This window comes from Rosa rugosa, chromosome 2, assembly GCF_958449725.1.
Source record: "Rosa rugosa chromosome 2, drRosRugo1.1, whole genome shotgun sequence".
NCBI classification, from domain to species: domain Eukaryota; kingdom Viridiplantae; phylum Streptophyta; class Magnoliopsida; order Rosales; family Rosaceae; genus Rosa; species Rosa rugosa.
In genome coordinates this window covers 37,511,110-37,535,933 of record NC_084821.1, presented here as the reverse complement: position 1 = coordinate 37,535,933, position 24,824 = coordinate 37,511,110, and the positions used below count along the sequence as shown (strand labels likewise).

General features: G+C 37.1%; 4 protein-coding genes and 1 long non-coding RNA gene across 12 annotated transcripts; 2 read left to right on the top strand and 3 right to left on the bottom strand.

Annotated features, from left to right (window-relative positions):
* Positions 1 to 1,204: 1,204 nt before the first annotated feature.
* Positions 1,205 to 4,959, top strand: LOC133732940 (uncharacterized protein At2g27730, mitochondrial). 2 transcript variants are annotated; one of them, XM_062160552.1, is made up of 4 exons: positions 1,205 to 1,236; positions 2,082 to 2,201; positions 4,155 to 4,193; positions 4,557 to 4,959. In XM_062160552.1, the coding sequence occupies exons 2-4, from the start codon at positions 2,100 to 2,102 to the stop codon at positions 4,755 to 4,757; spliced, it is 342 nt and encodes a 113-aa protein (XP_062016536.1). In that variant the 5' UTR covers positions 1,205 to 1,236; positions 2,082 to 2,099; the 3' UTR covers positions 4,758 to 4,959. The 2 variants fall into 2 exon arrangements, with proteins under 2 accessions (XP_062016536.1, XP_062016537.1); XM_062160553.1 differs by having other exon boundaries at positions 1,211 to 1,324.
* A 480-nt stretch (positions 4,960 to 5,439) lies between these two features.
* LOC133732942 (uncharacterized) lies at positions 5,440 to 9,860 on the bottom strand. Of its 7 annotated transcripts, none has more exons than XR_009857391.1 (13): positions 9,704 to 9,860; positions 8,571 to 9,287; positions 8,366 to 8,467; positions 7,643 to 7,761; positions 7,404 to 7,536; positions 7,074 to 7,181; positions 6,875 to 6,996; positions 6,732 to 6,795; positions 6,584 to 6,647; positions 6,220 to 6,466; positions 6,039 to 6,123; positions 5,793 to 5,938; positions 5,440 to 5,689 (listed from the first exon to the last, which is right to left on the bottom strand). It is a non-coding gene; the product is annotated as an uncharacterized LOC133732942 (long non-coding RNA). The 7 variants fall into 7 exon arrangements; XR_009857395.1 differs by having other exon boundaries at positions 6,039 to 6,116; positions 7,404 to 7,457; positions 9,704 to 9,859; XR_009857393.1 differs by having other exon boundaries at positions 6,732 to 6,808; positions 7,404 to 7,457; positions 9,704 to 9,858.
* A 503-nt stretch (positions 9,861 to 10,363) lies between these two features.
* LOC133732937 (N-carbamoylputrescine amidase) lies at positions 10,364 to 14,457 on the top strand. The gene is made up of 9 exons (XM_062160549.1): positions 10,364 to 10,549; positions 11,271 to 11,319; positions 12,401 to 12,492; positions 12,674 to 12,825; positions 12,904 to 12,950; positions 13,056 to 13,089; positions 13,252 to 13,418; positions 13,847 to 13,943; positions 14,059 to 14,457. Exons 1-9 carry the CDS (start codon positions 10,458 to 10,460, stop codon positions 14,229 to 14,231), a joined length of 903 nt encoding a protein of 300 aa, XP_062016533.1. The 5' UTR covers positions 10,364 to 10,457; the 3' UTR covers positions 14,232 to 14,457.
* A 1,966-nt stretch (positions 14,458 to 16,423) lies between these two features.
* LOC133732936 (protein FAF-like, chloroplastic) lies at positions 16,424 to 17,904 on the bottom strand. The gene has a single exon (XM_062160548.1). It carries the CDS (start codon positions 17,654 to 17,656, stop codon positions 16,724 to 16,726), a length of 933 nt encoding a protein of 310 aa, XP_062016532.1. The 5' UTR covers positions 17,657 to 17,904; the 3' UTR covers positions 16,424 to 16,723.
* A 2,197-nt stretch (positions 17,905 to 20,101) lies between these two features.
* LOC133732935 (rho GTPase-activating protein 5-like) lies at positions 20,102 to 24,793 on the bottom strand. The gene is made up of 5 exons (XM_062160547.1): positions 24,089 to 24,793; positions 23,500 to 23,620; positions 23,144 to 23,263; positions 21,264 to 21,494; positions 20,102 to 20,838 (listed from the first exon to the last, which is right to left on the bottom strand). Exons 1-5 carry the CDS (start codon positions 24,481 to 24,483, stop codon positions 20,356 to 20,358), a joined length of 1,350 nt encoding a protein of 449 aa, XP_062016531.1. The 5' UTR covers positions 24,484 to 24,793; the 3' UTR covers positions 20,102 to 20,355.
* Positions 24,794 to 24,824: the final 31 nt, after the last annotated feature.

Here is a 24,824-nt window from a genome sequence, read left to right as displayed (position 1 = left end):
CCTATGGGGTTGACAGAAAGAATCGTTCCTCAGAACCTCATGAAAACCCTATTCTAGAAGAATAAAATCCCAAAAAGTCCCTAGTACACCTATCTTTTAGGAAGTCCACGCACTATTATTCTAACAAAAACCAAGAAATCTCGAAGCAGACATAAAAGGATTCAACTAAGGTACTGGTTTTTGTGACCCAAACAGTAATTAAACAATACTATGGGCCATAGAGACCCTATTCATATAGAGAGTAGAAAGTGAATAATCATCCTCAACCCTCATTCCAAAGACAGACAAGGCCTTAAAAAAACTTAGGACCCTGCCCACCCACGTCCAGCCATGCATCAAGCCTTCCAACCAGTGCCAGGCCCAGTGGGTCGGAATTGCTAAGGGCACCCCAAGATTTCCACCACAGCCAAGCAAACCGCCACCGTCGCCGCTGTCGTGGGTCGTCACCGAAGAGATTGCACCATCACCAGGATTGAAACACACCCAGGTCAGCACCAAACTTAGATCACTCGGGATCAGCTTTTGGTCAACACGCTCCGCAAACTCCAATTCCACACACCTAGGTTTCATCGCCGCCGGTAGAGAACAGAGGACGGCAGAACCCAAGAATTTTGAGGTGCCACCACCCCCAACAGACGCTCCGGTACCTTTCACAGTAAGACCAGATTTGATAGCCATACAGTCATTGTCTGGCCAAAAGACCCCACCGCCGTCGGAAGAAAAAGTCACACCCAGCCAAGGCGGCGCGATCTCAGTGAAAAACCAATCCGATCTAGACGATCCAATGATCCGCTCCCGAAGCCAAGGATCGAAGCCGCCCACGACTCGACCCGGCCAACCGTGCTCTAGTGAACCACACCCCGCACGAAGAGAAAGTAAGAACAAAAGTCGATTAGACAAGCAAATCGGAATACAACCATCGAAGACGGTAGATGTAGGGAAGAGAACAGATGCCCTCCCAAGACCCTAACAGAGCGCTAGGTCAGATACCGGTTTTTTTGCTTGGAAATTTTGATTACATTATAATTAGAAATTTAATTGCAGCCATTTATATTTATATTTTGTTCATTTGTTGGAGACGGACTAATTTTTAACCGCACTCTCTGGGAAATGTAATTTTTTTCCGGTTATTTTGACTGGTTACCCCCTCCAGTCCTTTATAAACACTTCTCGATTCTTCGCTCCCCTCTCGCCTCAACTTCTCTGATTCTCTCTCTCTCTCCCTAAGCATTTGTGGTAAGCTATTTTTCTCAGATATTCATCGGCTCGCTTTTTGCTTCCTAGTTAGGGCTTGTAATCGATTTTGCTTCACAAATCGATATCAGTAAGTTCATCACTGATGCTTGCGACGCACCGAGAATTTGTGGCATTAGCTTTCGATGTGCATGAAATTAGAAGCTCAGTCATTCAATTCATCGTTTTCTTGAAGCTATTTTAGTTCATGATAGACTGTGCTTCTGCAATTTTATTTTAGTTTTTGTGTTTCATTTGTATGTAAATTTTCTTGGAACGATGAGGCTGTGAAGGAAATCTGTTTAAAGTTAGTGAAAGTTCGTGAGCGAGCTTGCTTGTTTTATGAGTTAGGGTTTATACTTGTTAAGCTACTTTGATCCTGGCTTCTGTGTATTTTCAAGATTCGAATCCAGTTGTTATGCATCAAGCAGGCCATGGCGTTTTGTTCCTTTTGCACTGCATTATTATTATTATTATTATTTTTTCTTGGGGTGGAGCGTGCTCGGACTGCGTTATGACACTGATGTTTTGGCAGTGCAGGGCCAACCATTTCAAGAAAAGCATTAAATTGTTGCATGTTGAATATGATTAAACAAAAGCTATTATCAATAGATTTAAGGTCTGTTCATTGGACTTTGTTGTTGATTAATCAACTAGTTAAAAGAAATACGGAAGTTTCGGTTAAATCAGAGGTTCTATGTTGAATTGTTGATTGTTGTTGCTTTCAGAATACAGTCCTTTTCCCTGTTTTTTGGTCTATTGCTGTATTTGTGTTAAAAAATTGGTATAACAAATTACAATACATATGTTTTCTTTAGAATTTTTCTAATCCACAATATCCTTTCCAGGTAGGATAATTGATTCCAATGGCATCAAGGTTGGCTGCAAGGTTTTTCTCTCGGAGGATGTCAAGCAGTGGAAAGATACTGAGCGAGGAGGAAAAAGCTGCAGAAAATGTTTACATCAAGGTATTTTTTGATTGTCTAGATACATCTTTGTATGTTTTCCTTTGAATTGTTTGGCTGCGTACTTGCTGTGCATCTATAATAGTTTCTTCTTGTTTATGTTGTAGAACTATGGAGTTAGCTTGGGATGTTGTGTTTACTTTTGAGTTTTCCTGCTGTAGAAACTTACTCTATATACAAATACGTGCTTCTACACCCCTTACTTTGATATTGCCAACATGAGTATTGGTCATTGTTGCTCTACGATTTCTTTTCCTACAGTACCTTTCCAAATTCTTGGAAATTTAGCTTTCTCAAATCATTGTCTGATGAAGAAAAGGTTTGTATGTAAGGCCTAAAACTTATGTAGAATATTGGTCTGTCCTTGAAAACATGAAATAAAAAGATGAATGAAACCTTTTACACCTTGAATATGTTTATTCCCTTCCATATTTTTCTTATTCAGGCCAATAGATTCAGTTGTAATTAAATGATTAGGTGTATATGTTGTAGTTGATTTTGGTGGGGTGCAAGGAGGATATGTTACATAATGATTTGGTCTATATGTTATAAGTTGTAACTGGATATCTATTTATTCAGGCCAACAGATATGTCTCTAATGATTATGGTCCGGATGCTTTCCAAAGCTAGTTTAGCAAACAGAAAAAGAGAGCATGAGAACTTTTTGATTATTGAAAAGTTTGACTTCATAAGGCAGGATTAGGTATCAAAATTGAAGAACTATGAAAATTGATAATGTAGGGATATTCTGGTGCTAGATTGGAAACTGAATGTCTTCTGTCCATGAAAACTGGGGACTTTTCCAGATGCCATCCTATTCATCATTAATGGATTCTTGTCTGAGTCTGTGGTTATATTGATAAAGTGGTTATTTATGTGCTGAACTTTCTATACTAGAACTTTACCCTGCTAAATTGCTAGATATGTGCTTTATCTATGTGTGCATATATACACTTTCATGATCAAATGCATGACTTATATGGCTTATGGCTTCTATGGTGGTTTTTCTAGATGCGATAAGTTCTATCGAGTTCAGCAGACTTCTAGTATGTACAAAACCCTATGATTAAAGATAGGATTATTAGTAATCACAATTCACAAGCTCACTGCATACTGTGGTTACAAAACATTGATGATTAAACTATTCTTGTCCTGTATTCTATGCCTGTTTGGAACTGATGTCTGGCTTTAAATGTCTTTTCATCCTTACCGTCCATGAGAATTCTATGGTTCTTATTGTTAGCTATACACTTTGTTTAAGCCTGGAGAGAACCTACAATGGACGCTTTCTCTCCTTTTTATTCTTTTTCTATTTTATTTTTTATTTTTGCTTTATAATCCTGTAAAAATACACAATGGAACATACCTAGGGCATAATGTGATTGCAAGAAGTGACTGTTTGTATACATCCTTCTTAATCCTTTACCCCAAGCCCAACATCACTTATCATCATTAGTAGATACAGGGGAGAAGGAGTCCATGCCTTGACAAATGGGAATTAACCTGAAACTTTGTATTCCAAATATAGTTGTTAATGTTGTAAACTAGAAAAGAAATCGCTGACCCCGTCAACATTGAAGGAAATGACATCTAGATTGCTCTTATGTTTACCTTTGCATTGTAAAATGCTATTTGACAATATATGAACTAAAAGTAAGTAAAAAGTGGTTAAATGAGTTTGTGTGAAATCCCTCACCTTTCTTCATCCAAGCAGTACAGAACACAGAACTCTTGGTTTGAAAATTTCTCTTTTACCTTAAAGTATGTAGCTGATGGATAATCTTCTGTTTGTCTGAGCAGTCACATGTCCAATTCTTTTAGTATAAATTTAGTTAAACTTTGAATATGTGTTCTCTCAACTTAGTGTTTCTGATGTCTGCTGCTTCTTTGTCATATGTCCGATCGAATCATGTTATATCTTCTGACTGTCTATGTTTACTGTTTCTCATATTGCAGAAAAAGGAGCAAGAGAAGCTTGAGGAGCTTGCACGAAAGGTATGACCGCTCTGTAAATGTTCACATATTTTGATACTTTAGGCAATCTTATATGGTCTTTAGTGGTCAGATTTTACCATTCAGAAAATTGAATCACATTTCAGGGCTCTGCTGAATGTTCAATGAGGCTAGTTAAAATAAAGAAATAAAATCTAAAGTGTTGTAGTCGATGTGTGGTCTCAAATTTTTGGGGCTACCTGGTATGCTAGTGTATTGGTTGCTGATTGAATGACTAAGAACTTATTATCCTATATTTCTGATCATGTTTAGTTAATCAAGCTCAAAAGAAAGAAAAAGATCTGGGTGTTGGTTTGTATATGTTTCTCAACTAGTTTTTTTAATCAATGACTTGAATTTTTTCAGGGCCCTAAACCAGAAGAAAAAGCAACTGCAGGCCCGGGGGAATCGATAACTGATGCCAAACCAAGTGGTTCGAGCTCAACTGCCAATGTATCAACTGACAAGTACAGGAATTATGCTGTTGTAGCTGGTGTTATCACTGCTGCTGCTGCTTTGGGATGGTATATCAAAGGAAGTGAAAAGAAGGCAGAAGTGCAGGACTGAGGTTGAAATGTCTTGTTGTGGGACATTTGAACCATCAATTAGTATCACGCAGTTAGCATAGAAATAAAGCAAACTATGAACTTTCAAGGTTTCTGTTCTGGCTGGTGTATACTTTGTTGAGTTTTGAGGCACTGTTTCCGTTTCGACCTCTTCTTTTCCCAGAAATATAAAAATGAATGGAGGATACCTTTCAAGCATTCAATTTCGAGTGAGATTTTTATTGTTATTGTTTAATAGTAGGCAGCAAATGAGTACTAACTAGAAAGCGTGCCCGCGCTTTGCTGCGGGAATTTATATGTCATTGTTTAACAAAGTAATCGCATTTACAAATGATAATATGATTGATTTTATAAGATTACACAGTGGAATCTTTATGTTTAGTAATGAAGAAAAATTTTGCTCAAGAAAAAATTGAATACCAATTGTTTTCATGTACACACAAATTTTAATTTGAACTTATTGATTCTGGTGGAGAAATCCGTGTAACATGGTCTAACATGTTTAGCTATATGATTAAAACATGTTATACGAATTTCTCTCACCAGAATCAAAATTTGTGTGTACATTTTACTAAAACAATGAGTGAAAGAAGATAATGAGAAGTGTGTGATGAATGTCGGCTTCAAGATAGCGAGCTGATGAAAAACCGCTTTGAGATTTCCTTCTTGTTTAAACCAGTATCTGCAAGGTAGAATAGTTGATCCTCAAATTTGACAATTCATATTTAAGAAATTTTCTTGAATGTAGTTGATGTTTTTTTGCAATGTAGTTGAAGGAAAGACTACAAAAGAGTAGTAATCTTTGAATTCCTTTTTGGATTCATAGATTTAAAACATAAAAGCAATGGCGAAAATGGTATGTCCCAGTTTTTAATTTGAATGTCATCTCTGGAGAGCTTTTCTTTGGCAAATGTTGTGACTCTTGTCTTAAACCTGTAACAGCAAAGTAAGCACATAACAGTAAATTTGACGTATACATCAATTTCAATGGTTAACGTGATCAATACTATCAATCACATAAATGTATATGTCTTACTCAGATGTCCAAAATATGAGAGCTTGTTTCGATTACAGTAATGGATACATCATGTTTAACAGAAGGGTATAACTTGGCTTCATCCTCAAGTATAGAGTCATGGAGTTCTTTAGAAGACTCCATACTTGTTGGACAGCTACAAACAACTATAAAATGCAAAATTCGAAGAATCACATCAATCAAACTACTTGATCAATCATGAAAATAAATTCAAGATTCAATCACCAAGAAATTGAATTAGTTTACCTTAGTATTGGACTGCTGAGGTTGATGATTTCGTTGAGAGGTTCATGTTCCCCTCTTCTTCTTTTCTTCCTTCTTCTTCTGTTTTCTTCTTCCAGATACAAAGAATAATAGATTTATTGGTATTGATAGAATTCAAAGATGTAGCTAAGAAATTTGATTCCATGCATACTATAGGAATTACCTGCGAGGATGAGTGATGTGGGCCTTGGAATGCAGAGGATTTGTTTGTGATTTGAAGTATCAGAGAAGTTAGGAAATCAGACATGATGGTGATGTGATGGTAGTGTCAAAAAGTTAGTATGATTCGAGTTAAGATGATTATGGGGATTGCATTAGAGACAGACAAATTAGCTTGATGGATTTCTCACCAGATTCAATAACTTCAAATCAAACAAACTTTCCTTTCTTTGTGGACATGAGTTCAGGCCCTACAAGGTAAAATAGCTGATGATCAAATTTCAGAATTGATATCACTTTACATGATTTAACTTCTAAGTATCTCGCATCTAACTATGTGTATCATTGCTGCTGTTACATGTACATACCTGTCCTAAATGGATACTTCATCTTTAATATTCAGAACTGATGTAGGATGCTCCTTGGAGCAGTCTGGAAATGAAAAAAAAAAAATGAGGTTGAAATCTGAATGAAGAGTAGAGAAGAACTGAATAACAACTATAATCAGAAACACACCTTTCCACAGATCGAATGCTATTCTGGTGGGGTAAGATGGGCCTCTTTAATCACAGCAGTTGGCCTACATAAATTAACTTTTAAACCTTAGTAGGATGAAATCTCTTGAAATAAAATCACTTTACTATAAAGATGTAACCTACTCAATACATCAAGACATTAAAAATTTATCATACAGAGCTGTAAGAGCGTGTTTTTGGAGGTTGAGTTGCACTTATATCCTAGATAGCAAAGGAGTCAATTCTTGAACTGGAGACCATACTATCTGTTAGATGAGATTAGTTATGCTTCTCATTAATAAAAGAAGATTAAAAAAATTCAATTATAGGCAAAGAGACTGACCTCCTATCAGGATTAGGTGGATGTGGACTGAAAAATTTGACAGTTCCAGTGCGCTTCATTAGAATTCCAGATTTTCATTACATTTTTGCTTCATTCATGTGTTGGGTTCTGATGAACATAGAAGCAAAAACTTTTAGGCAATTTAGTTTTATCAGTAACTAAAGATGCGAGATTAGGATTCATTTCCTTTAACCATTGAATTAGATAATAACATGAAACGAAAATAGGATGTCATCAAGGATTTTTCAGGCCTATAAAGTATTCATACGATTTTTGAAATTGAAACTGATAGATGACTAATGGGGAAAATAAACTGCAGCAAACAACAACCTGAAAGCCGAGAAGACCATTTGGCATTTTATTGATTCTGACCTCATTAGCTTCCTGTTAGTTCAAGAAACTTTGTATGTTAAACATCGGAGGTAATCATTTTTGTTTATTGAGGATTGTTCTGCAGAACAAACTAAAGAAGATGCTCAAAGTACAAAGTCAAAGTAAAATCCAAAGCATAGAAAACTTTAAATGATAATCAATTAGAAGAAACTATAAAAGAAAGACAGAACTCTAACCTTGGTCTTGTTCCTCCAAACTCAATAATTAATTAGCTAAAGCTTGATTCTAACTATTTGCAATAGTACTCAGGCTTCAAGAAGAATTTATGTAGATGATTTGACTTGCTAACATTGACCTGCAACAATGATAATTTTAACACAAAAAACCAATTGTGCTAAGCATCCACTGACTTCACTCATTCAAAAAGAAAATTTAAATATTGTGCAAGAGAAAACTAAAGGCAGATAGCTATGCTTCTTAAAATGGAATTAGACTGACCAATATTACTCTCCTAAACCATAAACATGAAATGAAAAATAAAACTGCTGCAAGTTTCAAGAAAGTTATTCTAATTAAATGATCTGCAGCTGCCAATATATCTTATGGTAACAAAAATGTGTTAAATTTTTAAAGCAAGAGATAACCTCTATTTAGCAAATTATAACCAATAAATAAAAGTAAAAACAACACAGGGACTGTACTGATATGCAAAAATGCATGATCTTTTAGAGCTGCTTCCTCAAGATTCAAAGACTCACAGTTCGAATGCAAAAAGGTCGTTCAGATTCCAGATTCACATATTTCAAACAAAAAACGATCTCTAACATGGATTGATTCCGCATAAACAAATAGTGAGACTCTAAAACAAACATCAAATACAGATTGATTTCATACAAACAGATAGTTCAATTCTAAAACAAATAGAAATTTTGGAGGATCAAAGATTGAAGGAGGAGTACCAAGTGTAGGATCCACTTGTTTTCTTTCAAGCAAGTGAGAGCTTCTCGTCTCTCTCTTCTCCTTTTTTCTTTCTTCCCCCATTCTATTCTCCCTCTTTTTCTCTGTGCGTTCCACGAACAACAAAATCCGAAAAGAAAAAAGATTTTGATCAGGTCTAATGAAATAGAAACCCAAACTCTATCAAGCTCTGATGAATAGCTAAACCTGATAATCTGGAAGAGTTAACGTTATCCAGAAGAACCCAAACTTTATGAAGCTTTGATCAATCACTAAACCCGATAATCTGGAACAGCCAATGTTGCTGTGGATAGAGACTTCTAGATCGGTGTAGATACAGGCTTCTGTCGTATGTACCGAAGGCGAAGCGCATATAATCCCTCTGGAGCACTCTGTGTGAAATCTGGAATCATCACTAAGGTTCCTTTTGTCTGGATTTGAACTGTTTGGTGGTATATCATCTTCTACTTTGAACTTTATTTGGCTCGGCTATGAACAGTAACGGCTTATGAACAGTTAACCAACGTTTTATATATAGTAAATTCTCAGAGCAGGTGAGAGTGCATATCTGGCTTAAGAGCCCAGTTAAAACCAGTTTCATGCCCTCGTGAAGAGCACTAGAGTGCCTTGATAAAATGGATTGAATGAAACTGTCATGTGGTGTTTTTGCTAGACCTTCTCAAGCTTGATATTGTGAGTTCAACTTGTATGTTTGTTCACGAGGTTTAATGCCACATTGTGGTGACGCTGCCTGAAACCCTCTAAATAGCCATGAGTTGAGGTCTGGTGCATTCATATTTCTTTGTTCTGGCTATGAAGGAGGCTGAAGAGGGGGAATTTGAGCTACAAGCTTCTTGAGCAAGGAAAACGAAATATTGGGGTGAATGTAAAAACACCTATCAGAAATCAAATTGGCATTTCTCTCTTTATGGTGCGTTTGGATGAGAAAATTATGAAATCCGTAGGAATTTATAAATGATGGAATCTTTAATTCCATCAATCTAAAATTTCATTAATTGCAATTTCTATTGTTTGGTTGTATCTATTTAGGATTTGAAATGTGTAATTAATTAAGAAAGTTTAAAATAAATAAAAAAATAAAATAGAAAAAAGCCTTGTTTTGGAAATGAAAATTGAATACTGCAAAGGAATTCGTAAATGACACCTATTTTGATGGAAATTGAAGTAGGGAATTTAAATAATGAATTCATTCGTTTTTTTCCACAGAGAAATTTAAAATTTCCAATCTGATAATGCCAAACGAGGGAATTAGCTTGTAGGAATTATGAAATCCTTACTTTCAATTAAATTCCATCATTTTTTCCCTCATCCAAACACACTCTTACTTATTTTTCGATGTGGGACTACTGGCAAAGTTTCATCACAAACATAATTTCGTCTTAGAGTTATCAAGTGGACAATGTTAGAGCAGATAAACAATGACTAGAGGATCTCTAACTGGCAATTTACCTAGTTCGGCAAAACATGTCTGACAAGGTGGGATAGTGCCCAACTTCAGAAGCTCCTTGTGCTATCAATTGGCCGTTTTTGGTTTGGTCTTTCACTCTTTTGTATTATCAATCTGGTGTTTTTGGTCATTGTATTTGTAGATGCTTTCCACCTTGGCTATTCACTCAAAGTTTCATCAAATTACCAATAAAAATTGGACATGAATCTCATATGTCCGGCTCTCCCTCTAGCTCATACTTTGTTTGAAAATGATTACCAAAACATCAAAACAAAGACTCTAAAGCTACAACTCTTCGTCACATCTCAGTTGTGATTAACGAATCTTCACTTCACATATCGTAATCAAAATCTGGCGATATCTCATTCACATTTGAAGATCATCCATTTAAAAACATAATTTATCAGAAAATATTTAGTCATTCACATGTCCACTAAATACAAAAATACAATTTAATGGCATTTTTTTCTTCAAATTAAATGGTGATTTAGAAAATGAAAGAAGAATATTAAAGGTTGGTAACCAAAAAAAGAAAGAAGAATATAAAGGTGGGTGCGAAAGAGATGAGTCCGCTAACGAAACCTTTATAGAGAGGAGTGAGCTACTCCACTTGCTCTCTGGCGAAAATGGAAAACAAGGGTAAGAGGGAGGTGGTGGTCTCAGCTTTGCAGTTCGCTTGCACCGACGACGTCGCCACCAACGTCGCCACCGCCGAAAGGTCTCTCTTTCCTTTTCATTCACTCCATCTTATTACCATCACAAAACTTATCGGCTTGTTTTCCTTGAATGAAATTGCTATCCAGGATTGGTAATTGTTGACTATAAGTGATTGTGAAATTGTATGTTTCAATCGAATTTGTATCAGGAAGGATTGGAAATCACGTTTCTGTATCTCACTCATTGTTACTTTTGATGTCTTAACTATGCATACAAATCGAGCTTTACTCTGTGCCCAAGTACTGTCAATGTAGTTTTAGTTATGAATTTCATTGATCAAAAGATGTCTCATCTTTGAGATTCAATATAGTTCACCCTTTTTTGTCGAAAAAGGAAAAGAAGTCTACTTCTCCTTTGTAAGCACTACGGTTTCACCTATCCAATTACCGACATGTGCTTCACGCGCACACACAGATATAGTAAAGAAGTTTGTGGCAAGGGACATGTTGACGTACATACATTTGTTCACTGCCGCACTTTCGTACCATTTTCAAATTGAATTTTTTTGGTGGTTGGATGCTATTAACTTTTGATTTCCGATATCTTATGAAGTACATTTATGCTTGAGCTTCTGGTTGCTTGTATGAGATCCTTTTGTTGCGTGATTTGCATCCTTTTTTCCTGTCAAAGGGCCAAAAGTGATACTTGCGCTTCTTTTACCCTTCACCTTTTTCAAACCAATTATCTTCTGCAGTTGAATTCATTGTCCTTTTTTTATTCAGGTTGGTTAGAGCTGCTCATTCAAAGGGTGCAAACATCATTCTTATACAGGTATGACCCTACAAACTTGGAAAGAACAAGCTTTCTTGGCGTATGATTTGTTTATTTTCGTTTCCTTTCCCATACAACTGCAACTGCTTATACCGCTCCATCCTCAAACCTATTATGATTTCTGTTTCTCCGTTTCATATTTCATAATAGAATTCTTTATGCAAACTAAGCCTCAAGGAGACTACCAAGAAACTAATTTACTTTATGATCCTTTCAATGAACTTTACACCTTCTCATTAGTCAAATGATTGTCTATAGTTGATTTAGTATCAAATTTGTGGATGATACAATAGTTAGTCAAAGTGAAAGACATCATACTTGTTGCATAATGTGTATATATGTACTGTATAGGATGTATTGTAGTGGAAGTAAATTTTACATGTAATATGTGTGACAGTAGTACATAGTAATTATCCTTTATCAGATTGTAGTATCATGTATTCCTCATCTCATGGGTTTGCGGCTACATGCTTGGGATTCTTAGATGGTCTTGTCCTATATGAGCTACGATAATTTCCCTACCATCATAGCTTCAGAGAAGGACAAGGTGTTATGTTAGGTAGCTCCCAAACTCATATGCTGATGGTTTTGCTTCGTTTTTGATACCCAGTAATTGCCTAATCCACCAAACACTAATAGCCTCAGAGAAGGACAAGGCGTTATCTGTTCATTGATATGAATTTCTCAATTTTGTTGAAGATACTGCTTGCAACTATTATATATTATGTTTTATGTGCTTTTGTTTACTGAAAGCTTAAAAGGCCTCTATGAATTAGTAATTGTACCAATGAGGGGTTAGTAAAATTGGTCAGTCCCATGGCGTGCTCCCATGTGGTCGTTCAAACCCCTTCTACCAGACTGTAAAGATTGTATGGTGCGGCAGAGGTCCCCGTTTCCAGATTGTGTCTGCGAAGTGGGTTTGGGGGATTTCTGAGTATGAAAAAAAATATTAGTAATTGTGGTAATTTAGGGAGGACTTCAACCTGATAAGTATGCTTTTTGCAGAAATTTTTCCATGACAACTGTGTTTGAGTTCACATCTTAATATTTAATATGCTTATGTTCTGATGGATGTTTATAGGAGCTTTTTGAAGGATATTACTTCTGTCAAGCACAAAGGGAGGACTTCATTCAGCGAGCAAAGCCTTACAGCAACCATCCAACTATTCTTAGGTGAAAGCACGGGAAATTGCTTTTCAATTTAGGCATTATGTTCCTGTATGCCATCATCCTGGATAGCATCACATTATTAACATATCCAAGGAATCTTTGAAAAAGAAAAAAAAAATAGTAGCTTGGGCAGATTAATTGTGCAGTAAAACTGATTACACATTTTTGTCTGCAATATCTGTAGGATGCAGAAACTTGCAAAAGAGTTGGGTGTGGTAATACCAGTTAGCTTTTTTGAAGAGGCGAACAATGCCCACTACAATTCAATTGCCATTATTGATGCAGATGGTGCCGATCTTGGACTTTATAGAAAGTCCCACATCCCAGATGGACCAGGTATTAAAATTCCATAAGTACTCCTTATCTTTGATCTCATCTATTACTTTTGTAGTAACCACTCAATTTCTGCTATAGGCTACCAGGAAAAGTTCTACTTCAATCCAGGTGACACTGGATTCAAGGTTGGTGCAAACTATAATTACTATCTATTTTTCATGCTGTTTTGGTAGCTTTGATTTCTTTTATTTTTGATAATGATTGGTAGTTATACTATTGTTGGGAAGCAGGTTTTCCAGACCAAGTTCGCAAAAATAGGAGTTGGTGAGAAAACTAAGTACTTTTTAAGTTTTGGTGAATTTGGGTGTAGCATTTTACCAAATAAATTGGTATACCTATTCGATTTGTTGAACATATCTTATCATGTTATTTTCCTGGGAAGGCAAGGCTGGAAATTTATTTGGCTAATACATCATTTAATTTCAGCAATTTGCTGGGATCAATGGTTTCCTGAGGCAGCCCGAGCTTTGGTTCTTCAAGGTGCAGAGATTTTGTTTTATCCTACTGCTATTGGTTCTGAACCTCAAGATGGAGGACTTGATTCTAGGGATCACTGGAGGCGAGTAATGCAAGGGCATGCTGGGGCGAATTTGGTAATTTTCTTAGATTTTAATTCCATCAACTACAGCTGGGATGGATATTGGGGAGCATGATCTTTCCAAATTAGACTAGTAGTTTGGCTAATTTGCTTGTGACTTGGAATTTAGTTTAGTTGTCTGAAGATCTGTAGTTTGTTTGTTCTCAACAATTCATGTGCCTTATGTCTTAAAGTATGTTAACTGCATTAGTCTTCGTTTTGTTTATCTACGCAATTCAAAATTTCACTTCTCGGGTCAAAAAGACAGACCCCAAAGAAATTGAGAGCTTCTATCAGAATATTTTGAACATTATGTCGTAAAGGAAAAAGCTTATCTTTGATGTCTACTCTGGGATTGTGATAGACCAAAAACCAAACATATTGGAACAAAGTGATAGTTGTTTAATTTTTAAGCCTACATTAATCTAGATTTGATGAATTCAGGTGCCTGTAGTAACATCAAACCGCATAGGAAAGGAGATAATTGAGACTGAGCATGGAAAGAGTGAGATCACATTTTATGGTAACTCTTTCATAGCAGGTATGTTACACTGCTTTGCTGGCAGCTTGAGAGTTAGAACTACCTTTATATAATTGATCCTTTGAGGATGGATGTTCATTTAAAGAAATCTTTTAACTCACATTTTGATGTCCAGGACCTACTGGAGAAATTGTTACAGCTGCTAATGATAAAGATGAAGCGGTACTAGTGGCAGAATTTGATTTGGATAAGATCAAATGCAAGAGGCATAGCTGGGGAGTATTCCGTGATCGACGTCCAGAGTTATACAAGGTGCTACTTTCGTTAGATGGCAAGAACACCCCATAGTGATACTTCTCATTTACCTTGTATTACCATGCATGTTATAGATTTTATAATGGAAGTACTCAAAACACATCACTTCATGCACTAAGTTTAGGAAGTACTGCAGTGATTACTGAGAGGATCCTCAGTTGAAATATTGGCTCTGACGGCCAACCTAAACTATGCCAATCATGAATAAGATTTGGGTTTATTCTAGAGGAAGAAAAGTGCAGTAATTGGGAAATCATGATCTCATATGCTTAACGTATCTTGAATTTCATTTTTGGTTGGTGACTGGTACTGGCCGTACTGAGTGTGAGCATCTTTTTTATTTTTTTTTATATTTTTTATATTTTTTTACCCTTTTGGGTTGAATTTGAGCATCTAACTGGTTGTTCAACTTATTTTCAATATGTGTGTGTGCATACACATCATTATTCATTACTGGTTGCCCGGAAATTGTACTGTACACCAGTGTATGGAATATTTTATGTCTTTCTCTGCCGGTTCAGTTGATAAAACAGACCTAATGGTGAAGAAACATGGAATATTCCAAGTACTGGTGTATGGTAGAAGCAATACTAGTAGCCTGTAACTGCAATTAATGTGTGGATAGCATTTAATATATTGTCCGTGGAGCAGTGGTAAATTGAAAGATGATCCCACTAGCAGATAAACCTTTGTTAATGGCGTCATGGCTAATTACATATATCTTTTGTTCATGAATCTGATAGTTTCTCTGTTTTGTACCGAGTTTAAATCAGTTGAAAAGAACTTTAATACTCTTCTTGTCACATAGCTGAGTAACTGTGATGATACTCAGTATGGATGGATGAGGTCTTCTGAAGCACTAGAGCCCCAGACGTGGACTCATTTCGTCCAGATTAATGCATTGCCCAAAGTCAAGTTTTTTCTAAGGCGATAAATAAAGTCTTTATCTTCCGAAGACTTCGGACAATTTCTTTATGCGTGTCTGGTGGAAAGAGTTTTTCTTTCTGTCCACGTAAGTTCCATTGACAATTTAGAAAAGCATCTCTAGAAGTGTCTAGTCAGTACTCTTTTTTCCCTTTGCCGTCACATGTAATCTAGCTCTGTTCTTAAGAATCTTTTTCTGGACCACATAGGGTCTGGGACCTGCACTTCTATCACTTCAACTTTAGTGAATTTGTACTCAAGAATTTTATCTTTTCCTTTGAGATTTGTGGGCTGTCTCAATTTAAGCAGTATCAAATTGCTGAAACTAACTCGGGATATATCCAGATATATCTGTGAGTTTCCCCAAATATTGCCCATATTCTGGTTCACAAACATATATTGAAGCATATAAATCAAGAAGCTGATTTAATAGGCTGTTAGACTGTAGAAAATCTGAAATTTGTGATGAATTCATTGGATATATGAAGGATTTCCTGTTTGGGGTCACTGTCATGATCTGATTGTGTGACCATGGTATCACGTTCTTGATTAAATGCTCTCCTCAAGCCTTGTTTAGATATGTATTTGCTACCTTTTCTTTCTCATGCAGTGACTGCATTTTTGATTGGTCACACCCTACTGATGTCCTCAGGTTGTCTGCACTAGTTTGAGCCATCTCAATCATATGTTTGGTTTTGTATTGTGCATACTTTCTAATAGTTTGTGATATTATCTTCACCTTGATGCTGTGAGATGCCATATGTATGGCTATGCCACTGCCACAGTTGGCTTATTTTGATCGGTTCTAATGTGCAAAACATGGATTCCCCTAGACTGAGGGCTCTTGGCACTTACTATGACATTTCCTTCTATTTTCCTTTGTCGTTATTAGTTACCATTGGGTGTTGAAGCTTTCTGCTAAACCTTAGTATGGTATGAATGGATTTCTCATGCTGTATTTTGTCAAACTTAAAAAGGCAGGTTGCTTCAGTAAAAAAATATAAAGCTATTATGGAAATGCTGGATAAATTGTATAAAACAGTAAATTCGAGTACAATATGGTTGCCTGTTTCTGTCACAGAGTTTGTCTTTGCAATTTGGCATCTCTATTTTGCTCAAAACACCCACTTTTGTATAAACTTTTTGTGACTATGCTTGGACAATTTTTGAAGACTTAATTTCTGAAGTGGCGTTGAAAAGAAAGTGGATGTGTTTGCAACTTTTTTCTTTTTGGTCATATAACAAGATTACCTTCTCTGTAGCATTGCTTGCATGTAGTGTGCTATATGGTGTTTGGATAATAGAAGAAATAAATGGTTGAGATTGCTAACGCTTTGTGTCTGTGATTGTTACAATGTAAAGAAAATGCACAACAATTTAGTTCACTGCTAAAAAGTTCACTGCAGGAGGAATTATTCTCTAAATGGCAAAAGCCATATCTCCTCGTTTTCTTAGGTCTAATTATCTGCACATATTCCTTGTTAACAAAAGAAAAACCGGCATGTTTTTGTGGGAGGAATGACACAGATACTTGAAAGCCTTACTGCAATGCTACATCACTTCAACCTTGAAACTTATTCCTACCTAAAACATGTAGAACCTCAGACCTCATTTGTACTGCAAGTTCCAGTGTTCGCCTCATTTCCTTCATTTACTGCATCGTCATCTGCATGCTCATCTTCATTTTCTTCCTGATCGTCAGTATTATCATCACAATCTTCTTCATCATCGTCATCATCGTCTTCCCGATCTACCTCGCTGAGGATCTGTTCATCCTCATGGTGAATGAAGTTCAGCTTGAGACGACCACCTTCTCTGTATGCATGAAGGAACTCCTGGGTGGGAATTCTTATTTCTTTGAGGACAAACCTGCCGTTGTGCCTATAAGACTTGAAGCAAACCCAAGGCTTCCCACTCTTGCTTATGCAAGAAATTGGTGGAGGGAATCCTCCAACACCAGCACTCCTTGACTTCCTATGTCCACAAAAATGATTATCTGATGTTGCCATATAACATGGCTTTGTCGTGAAACTAACCTGCTCCTCTTGAATATTTTGCCATTCTTCCCTCACGTTGCTACTCCTCAAGTCCTCCACATCGCCTGAGCTCTCAAAACCAAGCCCCTCTGTGCACAGTTGCAAGCTTTCTGAATTCATTGATGAAAAGCTGTCGCTGCTTTTATGAGACCTGTTGTAGTTCTTCTCTGTGCTTAAAAAAGATTCTTCCTTTGATATGGGGTTGATCTTGTGGTCAGTCTCCCCATTTTTGTTGCCATTGCACTCCTTAATAATCTTGGGTTGTGAATCAAAATCGACCAAAGATGATGATGAGAAGGATGTTGACACATGAGGTGATGATGATGACAGTGGAGAATTGTCATTGAAATGCAGCTCTCCGAAGATCTCAGTGAAGGACGAGTTGTTGATGGGTGTGACAGGCTGAATGTTCCACGAGGAGAGGGGGTCGAGCAGTGTTGGGTTCTCGGCGGGCAATGGGGTCTCAAAGATGTGTTGGAGGCTTCCACAGGCAGCCATGGCGCGCCTGGTTTCTGCAGTATTCTAGCTCTAATGTTGCTTGAGAGAAAAGAAAGAGAGAGATAGATTGTTCCAGAAAGAAATATAGAAGATGTGTTTTTGATGGTAGAGAGAAAAGAGGCACGGGATCAGGGTGAGTTGATTTGAAAAAATCAAATGGTGTTGGTGCTGTTATTTATGATCGGTGCTGATTTGGGGTATCTATCTGTCTTGGTTGGACTGGAATAAGGGATGGGTGGTGTTGGTTCTCTGCCTCTATTTGGTGGGATATAATGTTACCAAGTTTCGAAGAATACTCCTTTTGGCATTACTTGACTGTCAATCTGATCCATGAACTTCAATCCAAGGATTATCGCCTATGATTTCGATCAGGTTCAATATATAACAAATGGTTCCAAAGTAGGATATTAAATAGCCCCAGTAATAAAAGGCGTAGATTAAAAGTCGACTATATGTCTAACGGTTGTTTGATATTGGGTTTTTGTTGTAACTTGAAAATATGTCATGTTACAAACCAAAAAGGAAAATGACATGGCCCAAAATAGGAACAATCGTTAAAAAACAATTTCGATAATTGAATTACATTCCTTGATAGTTGAAAAAGAAAAAGTTTCTTGGAAACGGGCACGTATGGGTATATGCTAGATGCTAGTGTATCTATATCTTTTCCATGTTCCAACCATATGGTGCCTGATTACATTGTGCTATGGTCCTATGGACGCTATCCGGAGTACTACACTAGCCAGTGATTTGATTTGCTAGATGATTTGAGTCCATAGACTGCGAATCTTTACGTCTATCTTTTGGTCTTTTACATTTTCTTGTCCATGTCCCATTTACAGATGTATCTAGCTACTTGCTACTGGAAGCTGCAATATTTGAATATGTAGCTTTATAGTGGATGATATGAATTTGATTACTGATGTTCAAGTGACATTTTTGTTGTTGTTGCCAAGTAGAAACAATAAACCAGAAGACAGGGCATCGAGCAACCCCCTCTCTAACAATGAAAATGAAAAGACAGACGAAAAAGTTAAGATGAGATATATATTCTGCAGGAAAGAAGAGAGTGATGTCTCATATATTGCAGCCTAGGCACCAGTTAGGAAAATCGGTTTGAAACAATATATGAGCGAACCTTAATATATCATGGACCAAAAGCTTAAATCTTTCCAAGGATTTAATAACAGGTTTCTCAGCAAACAAATATGAAAAACCGCTCCAAGAGCAACTCAGTACCTCTTTAATATTTCTCTACATCTTTTTACTGGCAAAAATTTATCTACAAATTTCTTTGAACTTATTAATTGCCTATTCTTTTGTATAGGTAAGCCTTACAGCCATCCCCGGTGACTACTGTAACATAAGAGTGAGTATTTCGATGTTTCCTTTCAGGAGCCACTTTCTTTCTGACCATGGTTGCAATCTAGCAGTCTAATGGAGACTTTGCTTCCTTTTTAGCGGACTAACATGTTAGCAGATCTATGTCCCAATTGTCAACATTTGTGCACATCAAAGTACCAAGCTCCACTTGGTTTTTCATCATTGACGACAAATTCATTTACCTAAATCCAGGCGGTCAATAATGAAAAACCAAGTGGAATCGATCACTTGCTGTGACATTTTGACTTCTTGTGGCGTAGCTTCTGAAAGTGAGAAAAGGGATTCCAGAATTCAGTAACTACGTAAGTGATGATGGTATCAAAAGTACTGTCATTTATGAAATATGAACAGGTTAAGCAAATCACCCAGCAACACAGAGAACATGAATTAACGACTTGCAATTTTTGAAAACAATCAAACTTCATTGATGCAGTATGTCACAGAATTAGTTGAAGAGCAAGACGGGTCAGGCTTTCATTACCACCAGGCTTTTACTAACAATTGTCTGATACAAACCAGCTCCACAGCTTGGTTTGCTAAGGCTCTATATTCTGATTTCAGTAGAGCTCCTTGAAACTGTTGGCTGCTTCTTAGATTGCCAAGAGATTACATTATATCCCAAGAGATTGCTTCTTAGATTATTAGGTCATCGAGATTAACAAAATATCAAGGCGTTCCTCGTCGCACAAAGACAAATCTTTCCTATGTATCATTGAAACTTTGAAAGTGAGTTGAACTCACGACCTTCCACTTATAAATGTGAGACTTTATGTTACTAGACATTGAAAGTGCTTTTGGCAGCGTACGTATAGCAGAAAATTTAGAAACTCAAATCCCAGTTTGCCACTTGATTCGATTGTCAAGTAATGGTGACTTCCGTTCCACAAGGAAAATTCCAAAGGCTCTTTGAAAGGAGCCACTTTGTTTGGGACACTGGTTGGAAGAAACAAATTCCAAATTGCAATTACCAATCTAACGAGTGCTGGAGACTTTTTTTCCTTGTTTACACTACAGATAGCATGACTATGTAAATGGCATTGACAACAGGTTGTGGATAGAAACTGAACGTGAAAAAATGAATGTTTTATTACACGTTTTATTAAAACCTACATGAACAATTCATCAAATATGAACAGATTAAACAACTCACCCAGCAAACCAGAGTACGTACATGAACAATTCACAAACTTTTCTCACAATTTTTGTACATATATGAACAACTCACAAAACTCTTCTCCCAAATTTTGAAATCAATTAAACTTAGATTCACAGTATGTCATAGAATCAGTTGGTGCACAATGTGGGTTGAGCTTCATTTACCGCCAGGCTTCAATTAGCTCCCTCCTTGAATCTATGCGACTCAGGTTGCTGATTTTCCTAGCCTTCTCAACGGGCCCTGTTCCCCATACTGCAGCTTGCTGATCACTTATTCTTTCAGGTCTCATTTTGAAAGTTGAATTATTCAATTGATCAGTTTCGCTCTTCCCAGAGTCCCCTTGAACTTCAATTGTCATGGTGTTTACAGCTTCCATTTCATTACCCAAAGTGTCAACTTGATCAGAAGTACCACAACAGTCCCTGCCATTAGGAATTGGGTTCTCAACCAGGCTCTCTTCGACAACATCTTCACGGCATGATTGCGAACAGCTCTGGTGTCCATTCTCATCAGCAGGTTTTACACAAAAGACACGGGCCTCTACCACATTTCCTTTCCTTTCTCGCAGTGTCTTCAGAATAAGAATCTTGAGGAAGTTCATCACTTGAACAGCATACATCAGTGCAGTCAAAGGATCTGCCATCTAAAACCCAACAAGTCAAAATCTGCAGATGCTCCAACCATTGATTAACATAAATCTCACTGGCCATTGCTATTAGTGGTTTTAAACATATGATTAAAAGTGAGATGATTGATTGTACAAATGCTCATAAATCATCTGTTGATAAATTAGCATGGGTGCCAACATCAAAATTTTAAATGCATGGAGGGTGCAAGGTGAAGAATACTGTAACAAACTAACATCAAAACTTGGACATAAGAAAATGAGAGCTTCACCGGAAGCCTAAACTGAAGAAACAATAAGAACACATTGATTTGATTATTAGAAAGTCCCTCTGCGAACTGTGAGAAGAATTATGTGCCTGCTACTATTAGGGGTATGTCAAATGCAGTCTTCACTCTACACATAAAGAAAGAGAAAACAGAAACAGGACTAAACAAACACACCTGAGTCATGTTCGGTGCAAAAACCATGGCAATGTTGCGCACATTCATCTTGTTTAGATGTTCGTGTTCGACAACATCAGCCATAAGGTTGACCGCCCAATCCAATAGAGCAACTTCGGTAGAGGGTAGAAGCCTCACAAGCTCTAAGCAGTCATCTTCTGTCTGGCACTGCATTACCTGCTCAGGGGCTAGAGAATCCAGAAGCCCAACTGGGAGTTCCCTAAACCAAGCCTAAACAACCAAAGTTATACATCAGATGAAAATACCAGGATCAGGCAAACAAGGACACTTTGTTTTCTTATGGATGTTCTCAGCTAAATCATGGAGGCATACAAATGACACTCACAACCATGAACAAGAAATGAAGATGAGCATTCAAGTCAAGGAAAGATCCTAAAGTCCTAGCATGTCCACCAGAATGAAGAATAATAGGGTGCATATGAAATTTCTCCAGACATGTGCACCACTAGAAAAGGTTACTCAAGATTTGACTAGTAAAAGAAAGAACACGATAGAATGTACTGATTAAAATTTAGAAATGGAAGAAAAAACATCCAACTACAAAGAAATTGCTGATTTTACAATCTAAATTGTGGGTCTTCATAACAGCTACAAGCACAATGAACATCATTTATTGAAATCCATTAGACTACAAGTTCAGTAATGATTTGAAAATGCTCAGTAATTGTTGAGATCATGAATTTACTGGGACACTGCAGCCCAGTAGTAAACTTATCTGTCTCCAAAGGTCTGTCCTAGGTTTTAGCTCAAGAAAGTTTCCCTTTTTGCCTAGCAAAAGGGAATAGTAAACTTGGTGGACAGAGAGAAGACAAATAGAGAGTAAGGGACGAGGAGACAAAGATAGAGAGAGAGAAGAGAAAGGGGGAAAGGAGAGAGGAAGACTTGAACCATAGGATCTCAATGTGATTCAGTTTTTTCCCAAAAGAGTTGAATAATATTATAATAGCCTCATAGCCAATTCATAAGGGCAATCTGAGAATCCTATTAAAATAGATTCATAAAAAATTCCTCTATGAAACAAACCAACAAATTTACTTCCAATCAAATTCCCAAATTACAATAAACTCAGAATCTCATAATTCGTTTAGGATTTACCATTCTTGATTGTACTAGAAGAACTTGACCTGGTGAGTTAAAATTCTGGTAGAGAACAAAACATGAACTTGCAATGCAGCAAACATCTAATAAATTCAAGAATATTTTCAACACTAAATGTTCTTGATGAAAAGGTACAAAAGACGGTGACAACTGATAATTGAAGTAAATGAAACTACAACAAAAGAGGTCCAAGGGTGCCATGATAAATTGCGCCAAGTCATTCCAGTTATATAATATAGAAAAGCCAGATTTTGATTTCATCCTTGACCTAAGTAACAAGCAATATTATTTTTATAACATCTTGCTTAGAAATATATCTGCAGATGTACGTTTCAACAGAGCTGCTATTTTTCTTGAAGGCCAGTATTGAAGTTTCCTTTGGTTGGTATTTCAAGTGATAATAATTACCTGTGATGTGTCCCAAAAAATTAGAGCCTTTACATGATCATCTCTACATTGCTCCTTGTTGAGGTCTTGCAACAGGACAGATTTGTTTAAGATAAATTGAACTGTTTGTGGTAGTCCTTTTGGTAACTACTTTTCTAAGAACCTTGGAAAGAAAATAATCATTCCAAACAAAGGCATTTATCTTTTAAATTCCTAAGAGAATGATAATCTAAATCACTCTTTGCCATGATTCCAGAACACAGATATGCAACTACATCCCCTCTGTCACTATTGTCACTGAGATTACCTTAACAGATTCATCTGAAAAGGCATATGAAAAAAATTGCTATAAGGTACCAATCCCAATGCCATACCTTGATCAGCCCTGCCAAGCAGTGTATGTCAATGCCTTCTGGTACATCTCCCCTGTTTAATTGGCCTCTTATATGCTCTTCTTGACTGTTTTCTCCATTAATTCTGAATATCCCTTCTACCTATGTGCATACAACTTGAGAATGTCAGGGCCACTATTTAGTATATTTAACCTATATATTATGCGCAGAGCTGCAGAACTACCCTATCTCACACAGAAATACAATAGATGAAACAGAAGTATGGTTTTACCCAATTCCCAGCTATTAGAATTGCATAACAACATTACAGTAGCATTTGAAATCAAGCATCACGATACAGATATGGATACTAGTGAGAGAAGGGAAGAGATGCATACCTGTAGACCTCCTTCAGCATACAACCGCCCTTGCATAAGCAAGAGAATTGTCGGCACACTATTCCCTCTAGAGTCATAAGACAATTGCATGGATTTGGTAGATACTCCAAAAACAGTTCGACTGAAAATGGAAAAATTTTAAAATCACGGATAAACATAGAGGCAGAAATGACAGTAGTTGAATCGACAATGACAAAATCTAAGACTTGCTTCTCAAGAATAAATATGGCAGTAGTTAAATGATACACAATTGATTAAAAGAAAAACTGTCATTAGCTTTCACATCAGATACAATTGCAAAGTTTGTAATACAACTTATGTAACTTGATAATAGAATTACCTACAGAACATAACATTTCATTGAAGCAGTTCATAACATTTCTGGGTTTAAGCAAACTAACAGAACAGGGAAAATAGACAACCTCACAAAAACTTCAATGCAAAGAAAAGCAAAAACTCTACATGTAAAACTCACAAAATCTAACAATTCCCAAAACCAATGCAGGTAACCAAAACCCTCAATTTCTCAAACGCAGTTATTTGTTAAACCCCAAATTCACATTACATGAAAAACTGATCAAGAAGGTACCTTGCACTCGGAGGCCTACTGGGAAGTTCAGGCTCAAACTCAACAGGCAAACCCAAGAAGCCATTGAACCTGTCAAAGGTGACATGTGCCACGTGGCGCACATTGGTAGGCCAGCCGATCTCCATGGCACAAAGCTCCCTCCTTTCCCTCTTGCAATGACTCAAAGACTTCCTGAAAAACGTGACCAGCAATGCCAACAGGGACAGCTGCTGCCGGGCGTCACAGTCCGTCACCCAAGACTCGTCCCTCGGGGGTGCGCAGGTTAAAGAAGACGGCGGTGCGGAGGTTAAGGAGGGTGGTGGAGAAGAAGAAGAAGAAGAAGAAGAAGAAGAGGTGGTGGGTGTTGGAGATGAAGAGAAATGGTCAGGACGAGAATGGAGGACGAGCTCTGTCATGGCTGGCAAGCGAAAGCGACCCTTTATGTTTCTAGAAAAGAATAAACAAGACGAAACAGAGAGACCGTTTCCAAGACTGAACGCTTTGGTTTTTTGGTTTGAGAAATCCAACAAGATGCTAAAGAAAGAACGGGTCTTGAAGAAGGTTTTGAGTCAGAGAGAAAGAGAGAGAGGAATGTGGGACGTGAGTGTCATTAACTGAAATAAAAATGGGTTTTCTTTGTTGAACCAGAAAAGGAACGACAGTGAGTCTGTAACAACAGAGAGGATGAGGGGGTTGAATTTTGTTGGGGACGGCTTCAGTTGGACTGTCATCTTCTACGTGTAGACCTTTTTTTCTT

Bases quoted from the DNA above. Each gene is read 5' to 3' on its own strand.
- LOC133732940 (XM_062160552.1), top strand. From the start codon at position 2,100: ATGGCATCAAGGTTGGCTGCAAGGTTTTTCTCTCGGAGGATGTCAAGC. The intron at 2,202-4,154 runs GTATTTTTTGAT...CTCATATTGCAG, and splicing joins CAGAAAATGTTTACATCAAG to AAAAAGGAGCAAGAGAAGCT. The intron at 4,194-4,556 runs GTATGACCGCTC...GAATTTTTTCAG, and splicing joins TTGAGGAGCTTGCACGAAAG to GGCCCTAAACCAGAAGAAAA.
- LOC133732937 (XM_062160549.1), top strand. From the start codon at position 10,458: ATGGAAAACAAGGGTAAGAGGGAGGTGGTGGTCTCAGCTTTGCAGTTC. The intron at 13,419-13,846 runs GTAATTTTCTTA...TGATGAATTCAG, and splicing joins GGCATGCTGGGGCGAATTTG to GTGCCTGTAGTAACATCAAA. The intron at 13,944-14,058 runs GTATGTTACACT...TTTGATGTCCAG, and splicing joins TGGTAACTCTTTCATAGCAG to GACCTACTGGAGAAATTGTT.
- LOC133732936 (XM_062160548.1), bottom strand. From the start codon at position 17,656: ATGGCTGCCTGTGGAAGCCTCCAACACATCTTTGAGACCCCATTGCCC.
- LOC133732935 (XM_062160547.1), bottom strand. From the start codon at position 24,483: ATGACAGAGCTCGTCCTCCATTCTCGTCCTGACCATTTCTCTTCATCT. The intron at 23,621-24,088 runs GTACCTTCTTGA...TTCCATTTTCAG, and splicing joins AGTAGGCCTCCGAGTGCAAG to TCGAACTGTTTTTGGAGTAT. The intron at 20,839-21,263 runs GTGTGTTTGTTT...GTTGGGTTTTAG, and splicing joins TTGCACCGAACATGACTCAG to ATGGCAGATCCTTTGACTGC.